The sequence below is a fragment of the Antedon mediterranea genome, chromosome 8 (assembly GCF_964355755.1).
Source record: "Antedon mediterranea chromosome 8, ecAntMedi1.1, whole genome shotgun sequence".
Classification (NCBI taxonomy): domain Eukaryota; kingdom Metazoa; phylum Echinodermata; class Crinoidea; order Comatulida; family Antedonidae; genus Antedon; species Antedon mediterranea.
This window is the reverse complement of record NC_092677.1, coordinates 20,085,904-20,096,501: the sequence shown is the minus strand read 5'-3', so window position 1 is coordinate 20,096,501 and position 10,598 is coordinate 20,085,904. Positions and strand designations below refer to the sequence as shown.

The 10,598-nt window shown below is 37.1% G+C and overlaps 1 protein-coding gene across 1 annotated transcript; it reads left to right on the top strand.

Annotated features, from left to right (window-relative positions):
* Positions 1 to 6,804: 6,804 nt before the first annotated feature.
* On the top strand, positions 6,805 to 10,301 carry LOC140057707 (uncharacterized). The gene has a single exon (XM_072103426.1). The coding sequence runs from the start codon at positions 7,152 to 7,154 to the stop codon at positions 10,299 to 10,301; it is 3,150 nt and encodes a 1,049-aa protein (XP_071959527.1). The 5' UTR covers positions 6,805 to 7,151.
* Positions 10,302 to 10,598: the final 297 nt, after the last annotated feature.

Sequence of the window (10,598 nt, the reverse complement as noted above, 5' to 3'; positions counted from 1 at the left end):
TATGCCTCGCATAGACGAAATGTTGGATGAGGTATCATCCGCAATATACATAACTACGTTAGATCTAACTAAAGGATTTTACCAGGTGCCTCTGGATCCTAAGACCAAAGACAAATCAGCATTTATTACACAATTTGGACAGTATTGTTACAATGTACTTCCATTTGGTATGCAAAATAGCTCTAGTACTTTCCAAAGATTAATGGATAAGGTATTACAAGGTACTGAGGGATATGCTAAGGCATATATAGATGACATATGTATTTATAGTCAAACTTGGAAAGATCATATTTTTCATTTGAATGATGTATTAGAAAGATTAAGTAGTGCTGGATTGACAGCAAAGCCTTTGAAATGTAAAATTGCCTATGCACAGGTAGAATTTCTGGGGCATAAGATTGGTAATGGAGAAATTAGACCCATGATTGATAAGGTTGAGGCTGTGGAAAAGTTCCCCAGACCTTTGTCTAAGAAACAAGTCCGATCATTTCTCGGATTAACTGGCTATTACAGAAAATTTGTACAGAACTATGCCGATATTGCTAAGCCATTGATTGATTTAACTTTAAAGAGTAAAAGTAATACCGTTAAGTGGAATGAACAATGTGAAAATGCCTTTGTAACTTTAAAGAAACGACTTACTGATGATAATGTATTAAAAGCCCCAAATTTTGATAAGATGTTTATATTGCAAACCGATGCCTCAAATTATGGCATAGGTGCAGTGCTGAGCCAAATAGATGGTGAGGGTAATGATTATCCCATTGTGTACTTAAGTAGAAAGTTATCTGTACATGAGCAGAGATATTCTGTGCCAGAAAAAGAGTGCCTCTCTATTGTTTGGGCTATCAATAAACATAAGTATTATCTGTATGGTTGTGAATTTCAAGTTCATACTGACCACCAGGCATTGAGATGGATGGACTCAATGAAGGGTGCCAATGTTAGACTTATGAGATGGTCTCTGTTTTTACAAGGATATAAATTTAAAGTTATTTACAAGAAAGGATCATTAAATGGAAATGCAGATGGATTAAGCCGTGCATAATAATATTATAGAGGTGTTATTTGTAGATAGTTTATAGTAAAATGGTTTTAAATGTTAAATTTTTGGAAAGATTGACACAATCTTTTTCCCAAAAAGGGGAATGTCATATTATTTATGTTGTGATTCTCTGTGTTTAGAGAAGGATGCTTTAGACCAGGTCCGCCTTATATTATTAGCCAATCAAAATCGTATAATTTTTGGAGGGAAAATGTTATCCTCCTCTGAAGCCTAAAATTTGCATATCCAGTATAAAAGTAGAATGTAATAGATATTAGAGGCATAGTTGCCATTTCTGGCATTATTATGCTTTTTGGCATTATTTAGAGGCCCACGGCATCTGGCATAATGCCGCGGCATTATTTAGCCGTTTTTAGCATAATCTGGCATAATTTTGTGTTTTTTGAACAACCAAAAAAATGATATACCACAGAACAAAAATAAAATATTTTGTTTAATCTTGCAATTTAATACATATCACCTTACACAATATCATATCGTACAAAACAGATCTGTTCGGGTTTTCCGTACAATAGTTCTTCCATCCTTTTGTTTCGGACTTAAATAGATTCTTCGGATAGGAAGGCTGCTCGAAAACTACCGTGTGTGCGATATAGGCAGCACAACAAATCCGAAGAGGCTAGCTATTGGCCAATTATGTTGCTCTATTTCAGAGACCATGCAGGTTATTGGATCCCCAGATATAGAGACAATTGAACGAAAACATTATGAAAGGGGTTTTGTTGTTTCAGTTCATAATTATAAGTGGCCGCACCCCTACCCCAACCCTTGAAATGGCAATTTCCAGTAACTAAAAAAGAATTTCTTCTAGGAGAATTTGTTTTCCATATTTCAAATTATGTTCCATTTGCATCGTCGTAGCAACCCTATTTTTCCAAATGTTCTTCACCTCTCAGCCCCTGTAGTGACCATGTGGGCGAGGTAATTTTTATTTAAAATTAAGTGCCATTTCCACCCATCGAGCAGCTCTATTTTTCCCATTTTTTTTTTACCTCAGCCCCAACCATGGTGGGGCTGAGGTCATGGAGACACTTAATATATATTTTTATTTCTTATTTTAAATTATAATTGCCATTTTCAAAACTATGATGGGCTAAGATCCTGGAGGTGCTAATAAATATATTTTTATTTCATATTTGAAATTAAGTGCCATTTCCGCCCATTGAGCAGCTCTATTTTTCCAAATTTTCTTACCTCAGCACCAGCCATGGTGGAGCTGAGGTCCTGGAGACACTTAATATATATTTTTATTTCCTATTTTAAATTATAATTGCCATTTTCGAACTATGGTGGGCTAAGATCCTGGAGGTACTAATAAATATATTTTTATTTCATATCTGAAATTAAGTGCCATTTCCGGCCATCGAGCAGCTCTATTTTCCAAATTTTTGTACCTCAGTCCCAACCATGGTGGGGCTGAGGTCCTGGAGACACTTAATATATATTTTGATTTCCTATTTTCAATTATAATTGCCATTTTCGAACTATGGTGGGCTAAGATCCTGGAGACACTAATAAATAGGCCTATATTTTTATTTCATTTTTTAAATTAAGTGGCATTTCCGGCCATGAGCATTTTTCAAAATTTTCTTATCAACCATGGTGGGGCTGAGATATATATTTTTATTTCCTATTTTAAATTATAATTTTCTAATTATGGTGGGCTAAGATCCTTTCATATTTGAAATTAAGTGCAAAGATCGAGCAGCTCTCATATTTCAGCTCAAAAATTCTAAATTTCCCATGGCTGTAACAGTTTTCTTTTTGGGGGAGGTGGGGGGGGGGGGTGGGGGGGGGATAAGGGTTCGTGGGTTGGTGTTTGTGTCATTTGCAATTACCATTTTCGCACCCTAGATATTTTTAGAATTATTACTCACAAAACTAAAAATACAATTTTTGAACGACATAGGGATACAATTTAGGCCCTATTTTGTGTCAGTTGGGGTTTTACAAACGTTTATTAGACATACAACCGTTGGTGGCGCTGTTTAGGGCCACATTTTGGGGATCTGGCATTATTTTTCCCAATCTGGCATTATTTGAGACAGGATACGGCATAATTTAAATTTTATCGCTGGCAACGCTGATTAGAGGAGAAGAGAGAGTAAAATCAGAGTAGATAAACGAGAAGAGAGAATTATAAGATCAGAGTAGATAAACGGAAAGATGATAAAGAAAATATTAAGGCTTGACTGGTAGTGGTAGAAAGATGTATTAATCGAATTACAAGGAATAAAAGTTCTAGTTGAGTTAAATATACTTTTTGTATGAGTTATCATTCAGTGACAGCTGTGTACGTCGCGTGGAGTTATATACGCCTGAGAAAGCTCGGTACCAACTTAAAATAAATTCACTACACCAGTCAAGTCGCCCCATCGCAAAGTCGCCCAATACAAAATCGCCCATGGGGCCCCCATCGCAAAGTCGCCACAAAACAAAGTCGCCCCACACAGTCGCCCCATCGCAAAGTCGCCTAATCACAAAGTCGCCCCATCGCAAAGTCCCCCATCGCAAAGTCGCCCCAACGCAAAGTCGCCCCATCGCAAAGTCGCTCACGGTTTTATTTCGGTATGGAAGCGCCGCCGCTAGTAGTACGTACGCAGTTTTAATCAGTGGTGACCTTTTAATCATATCGGTTGCGTTTGACATCGATCGCGTTGAATACTTTGGTCGCGCTAAACGTCGTATACATTTATAATGTTTATCCTATTATATACATAATTTGTTTTTAATTTTTTGTTTACAGGTTTTAATGGAGTAACTAATGTGCTTTTTGAAAATCATTAAAAAAAAATAGTTCCTTGTTTGAAAGTTCTAAAAAAGTTTATCCCTGATTTTATAGTTTCGAAAATGTTAATATAATATGATTTTAAAATTAGAGCCACATCTTTCTTCAACCTACAAGTGGATACCAGCTCATTTTTTTAGGATCATATTATAATATTCAATTCAATTCACATTTATTTACTCATCGTTTATAAATACAGTTTCATAGCATAAATGATGGCAAGGATCCTGCATAGAGAAGTTTACACTTCTATTTTCGCAGGACCCTTTTACATAAAAAACATAAAACAATAAACACAACATAATAGATACAAAATAAACAAGAAATATTTTTTACAAAAAACGCTGCTCGCTTATTGAAAAATATTTTTTATTTCTCGTATTTTTGAATATGTCACAAAGAGCCGAAGTAGATCAGGACGAAAAACTACACATTGCTAATGTCACTAAAAAAGGAAGGATGTCGGTATGCTTGTACTTTTATGTGTCATTTTATTGTCACATAATAGTTATTTCACCTGAAAAAATGTAATTTAAAGCAACAAATACTTAAATTGTCTGTCAGACAATGGTTTTTGGGTTTCTTTTCTTTTTTTATATGTGAATAAATATTATTTTTTTGTTACAGAAGTGAATACTCAATTTCTGTCACTTTAGTTAATTTTATTGCTAAGGTCAAATCTGGGGGTCACTTCATCACCCTAGATATTTCAATTGTGAAGTATCCTATTACAAACACAAACTTTTATGGACTGTTTCGATAATAATTCAATGAATATCTGACAGTGAATATACCAGAAATGCTTAGTGATTTGTAATTTTAGCATGACATGTCCTAATAGACTTTTTCCCAGACGTTTTTTGGGTCTACTGTAGCAGCTGGAATCAATAAATCATAGTGGAGTTTCCATTTTAACAAAACGGTCTGTCCTTAGAACTATAACTGCTGCTTGCTTTAGCTTCTGATTGAGTAGTCCTAATGGAACGTAGCGGGCTAGAGCAGCAGCGTGAAAAAAAACATTTTCTATATACATTTTAGAGTTGTTCATCATCAAAAAGCGATAGTGTTTTTCTAACATGATTATTTATACATTTTTTCTTTAAAAAGAAGATATTCAGTTTATTGCTTCCAGTACATGTGGATTCTTTCTATATATATTATAGCAAAAGTATGAATACATATAATATAAAACAGGCTATGTGTGTATACTCGCACACACCAACACAACGCATAGTATATGCATATATATTTTATGAGTGAAGCATTTTAAGTTCTGTAATTCAATAAAATGTCTCTTTTAACATATTTTTTTAGTATTTTATAATTTTTTTTAACAATATCTAAGTGATTTCTACAGAGCTCGTTCCATAGTTTCGGTCCGTGTATACTGATAAAATGTTGACCAGACGTTAACCTAGAGTATGGTTGTTTTACGCTACAAATATTTCGAAGATTATGGGTAGTATTTTCGTTTCTTTTGAATATCATTTGGATTCGTCTGGGTAAAACATTACTTTTAATCTGGGCCATGAAACCTAGGACGGTAACTCTGTTGATATCTTGTATGTAAGTATATTTAATTGCTTAAACAGTGGCTCAGAATGTTGCCATGGCTTTTGTCACAAGTGACATAAGTTTTGTATTTATTGTGCAAGTCATTCTTACTTTTCCTTTTGTTTTCATTATTTGAACCTTTCTTTTGTTTTAGGAAACTATTGTTTGAAGCCAGTGGAGCAGAGTGTTTGTGTGCAGAGAAGGAGTGTTGTGGAGGTTGCTGATTGGAGGAGAGGTGTAAGAGTTGAGTTGGTGTGTGAGTTGCTGATTGGTTGAGAAGGATAAGGTGGTGGTATGTGTGCAATTGAGGGAAGGTTGAGAGGGAGGTGGAAATTGAGAGGAGACAGAGAAGGAGGGTTATGTTATGTTGAAGCAGAAAGGAAGTAAAGTGATATATATGAAGTTAATAAATTGTGGGTTGGAAAGAATTATGGTGATATAGAGCTGAAGCGGAAAGGAAATAAGGTGATATACATGAAGTTAGTAAATTGTGAGTTGGATATAATTATGGTGATATAGAGCTGAAGCAGAAATGAAATAAGGTGATATACATGAAGTTAATAAATTGTGAGTTGGAAATAATTATGGTGATATAGAGCTGGAGCAGAAATGAAATAAAGTGATATACAGGAAGTTAATAAATCGAATAATAACTGTTGGAAATAGCAGAATTAATTGCTTTTAAAGAATTGTTGAAAGTATCGAAGACTGACTTTATTGATACTGATATTATGTTACGTGGAAAAGGAGAAAGGAATAATTGATCGGGGAGCGGATTGCAGTGCAGAAGGACATCAGGAAACATTTTAACTTTATATTTCATTTATTTATATGTCAGAAAATAGTTGCAGTTTGAGAAGAATTATAATTGGGAATACAAGCAGAACGGGAGCAGAGGCGTGGGAGTTGTTTAGTTGCAGAATCGTTTTAACTTTTATCTTTCGAATTCGTTTTTGTGTCGGCGTAGGAGAAAAGGCAAGAAGGAACGATATTGTGGACATTTATTATTGTTTAATTATTCATCTTGTGATATTATTGTATTTGGAAGGGGGGTTCTGGGATTTATTTGACAATAAGAAGATTGTTGATGTTTTGTCTGGAAGGATTGGGAATTTGGGAAAGTGTATAAATTGTGTGGGGAATAGGGATACTGTAGCATTATTTGAGAATTGGTTGGTTTTTTTTGGTGGTTTTTTTTTGGGGTTTGGATTATAAAGGAAGAATTGTTTGTCAAAGATTATTATTAAATTTACTTTTTGCATTTATATGTGTACAGTTGTGGCTATTTACCGTTGTTTACCGGTGGTTACCAGATATTACATGTCAGAAAGAGCCGTAATTGCGACTGTGTGACATTTATGGGGGCTCGTCCGGGAACTTTGTAACCTAGCGTGAACATCGGTAGATGAAACAATTGTACGTGATTGATTGGATTGTCTATTTGTCATATTATTGACATACTGTATACTTATATTGGATACTTATACATATATATATATTTTTTTTTTCTTAAGAAATGGATCTCACTAAAATTGTTGACGCAGGAAATGCGTTGGGGTTAGATGGAGTGGAATTAAGAGAGTTTGTGGAAAAGAGAGAGGAAGCTGTCAGAGAGAGAGAAGAGAGAGCACTAGAGAGAGAAGAAAGAAATGGGGAGAGAGAAGAAAAAGAGCGAAACAGAGACAAGGAAGAGAGAGAGAGAGAAAAGAGGTACTAGAGAAGGAAGAGAGAGAGAGAAGAGAGATGCTAGAGAGGGACGAAGCAGAGAGGAAAAGAGCGAATGAAGAAAAAGAGAGAGTAAATGAAAGGGTGAAAGAAGCTGAAAATCAGGCCTATCTCATAGAAATGCGAAGGTTAGAAATCCAATTAGAGCAAGAAAAGAATCGGGCACGGCCAGGGGGTAGAATATTACCCAATCCTGAGTCAAGGGTTAAGGCCAGTAAACCTAAATTACCCCCTTTCCATGACCGAACAGATGACCTAGATGCCTATCTGAAAAGGTTTGAACGGTATGCGACTAGTCAAGAGTGGAAAGAAATTGAGTGGCCGGTTAACTTAAGTGCCCTACTAACTGGGAAAGCTCTCGAAGTTTATTCTAGGTTGTCTTCAGCTGAAGCTAATGATTACAAACTGTTGAAATTGGCTCTTCTAAAACGGTTTCAGTTAACTGCCGATGGATTTCGACATAAGTTACGAACAGCCAAGCCCGAATACGGAGAAAGCGGACTGCAATTTGCTGCAAGGTTAAGCAATTATCTGGATAGGTGGATTGACCTAGCAGAGGGGGAGAAAACCTTTCAGGGGTTAAAAGATTTATTGCTGCGAGAGCAATTTACTGATGGGTGTGGGAAGGACCTTGCCCTGTTCCTAAGGGAACGTCAACCGAAAACAATACAAGCGATGGCTGAAATTGCTGAACAATATTTGGAAGCCCGTGGGGGGTTATTTGGTAAACCAATAGAGTTTAGGCCTAAACAAAAGGAGCCGAATTCCCCTCAACTTTCCTCTAATAATGTTCCCAGTACATCCTCAGCACAAAGCCCTTCTAGTTTCCGTAGTCCAACTTGTTTTATATGCCATCGTGTAGGTCACTTAGCTAGAAATTGCAGAGTTTCAACTATGTATAAACCAAACTCTCCTTCAAAATGTTACCGATGCTTAAAAACAGGACATATTGCCAGAAATTGTAGAAAGGACGCCAACAGCTGCGCTGGGTTGTCTACTTCACCACAAAAAGAGTCTGATTGCCAAAAATGTACAAAACAACACGAATGTAAAGCCAAAGAAGAAATTCCCGATGTGGGGGCCAGTATGGTTACAAAAATGTCAGAATCTTTAAATCAATGTTGTATCAATAATGATGGTGATAAGGTCACTCTTCAATGTGGGCACTGTCTTCCAATTATGACAGCGGCTCTAAATAATTCAATTAGTAAAATGCCCGTTTATACAGGTTGTGTCGGGTCACGCTGCGTCTCTGTTCTTCGTGACAGTGGCTGTAGTGGGGTGGTTGTAAAGAAAGATCTTGTATCAGCCGAACAACTTACTGGGAAGGAGAAAACCTGTGTGCTGATTGATGGCATGGTCCGCAACCTACCGGTTGCATTAATACATGTTAATACTCCATTTTTTTCAGGAAATACGTATGCACTATGTATGAATAACCCTATTTATGACTTGATATTAGGTAATATTGCAGGAGTACGAGCACCAGGAAATCTAGATCCCACATGGACAGAGCGAAATCTTCAAGGATGTTCTGTTGTTACCCGGACTCAAGCTAACAATATGGATAAACCATTCAGAACACTTAAAACTACAGAAATACACAAGCAAATCATCACAGCGGTAACTATGAAGACCGCTCAGCAACGAGATGCCAGCCTTGCAAAATTCAAGGATCTTGAAGAGAAGCAAACTACAGCTGTGAGTAACAAACAAGCCACGTCTAGGTTTATTTATCATAAAGACTTATTATATAGGCAATTTTCCTCTCCTAATATTGAACACGGGGATAAGTTTACCCAACTGGTAGTGCCAGCTGACTATCGACGCCAGGTAATGCGCCAAGCCCATGAAAAATTATTAGGAGGACACCGAGGGGTCAAAAAGACGACGGATAAAGTGTTGACAACTTTTTGGTTGCCTGGAGTCACTGCGGATATTACTCGATATTGTCGATCCTGTGACATTTGTCAGAGAACTGTACAAAAAGGTAGAGTTACGAAAGTGCCTCTAGGAAGCATGCCTTTGATCGAGGTGCCGTTTGAACGGATTGCCGTTGATATAGTTGGTCCCATTTTCACTATGTCTAAAGGTCGTAATCGTTATATACTCACAATAATAGATTTTGCTACTCGTTATCCCGAGGCAGTGCCTCTACCAAGTATTGAAGCTGAACGGGTTGCTGAGGCCTTGGTTGGTGTTTTCTCTAGACTTGGTATCCCGAAAGAAATGCTTACCGATAGGGGATCACAATTTACATCTGAAGTCATGAAGCAAGTTAGTAAGTTGTTGTCTATACGTCAGGTAATGACATCTCCATATCACCCAGCTTGTAATGGTTTGGTCGAACGGTTCAATGGAACACTCAAACAAATGCTGAAACGTATGTGTGCCGAAAGGCCTACTGATTGGGATCGTTACATTGACCCACTACTTTTTGCTGTTAGGGAATCTTCACAAGAAAGTTTAGGTTTTTCTCTTTTTGAACTCTTATATGGCCGTACCGTCCGAGGACCCATGTCCATCCTAAGGGAATTGTGGACCGAAGAAATTGAAACACCAGAAACAAAAACCACCTACCAGTACGTTATGGATTTACGGGAACGATTACATGAAACCTGTCAGATGGCTCAGAAGAATCTACAAAAATCAAAGGTCAGGTATAAACAATATTATGACAAAAATAGTAAGTCACGGGAATTTGAGGTTGGGGATAAGGTACTACTTTTACTACCCACAGACAAAAACAAACTGTTGCTTCAATGGAAAGGTCCTTTTAAGGTTGTAAAGAAATTTGGGTATCTAAACTACCAAATTGACATTAATGGGAAATTCAAAATATTTCACGCCAATCTCTTGAAAAGGTATTATGAGCGAACCGCAGACATTAGTGCTGCTCTGGAGGTATCCGAGCCTTCTGGTATCCTTGAATTAGCTAGCACCGCTGTTATTGAATGCGAACCTAATGAAACATTTACAAGTAACCAAAATTATCATCTATCTAATGAGAATCTTTTACAGCTCCACCCTTTACTAGCAAAAGAAACAACAGCCGACATTCACATCAACGAAAGCCTGGATGATACATTAAAGCATGAGGTGCACCGACTTATCGGAAACTACAAAGATGTATTGACGGATTTACCGGGTAAGACTTGGGCAGCATGAAATCAAGTTGGAAACTGATGATATAATCCGTTCCAAGCCCTATCCACTTCCACATGCGTTGCGAGGTACCATTAAGGATGAGGTAAATATGATGTTAAATCTGGGTGTAGTGGAGCCTTCAGGGGCACCGTTTGCATCTCCAATAGTATTGGTAAAGAAACCGGATGGGTCAAATCGATTCTGCGTGGACTTTCGGAAACTTAATCAGGTTACAGTTTTTGACGCCGAACCGATCCCGGACCAAGAGGAACTGTTCACAAGGTTGGCCCACGATCATTATTTTACTAAGATAGATTT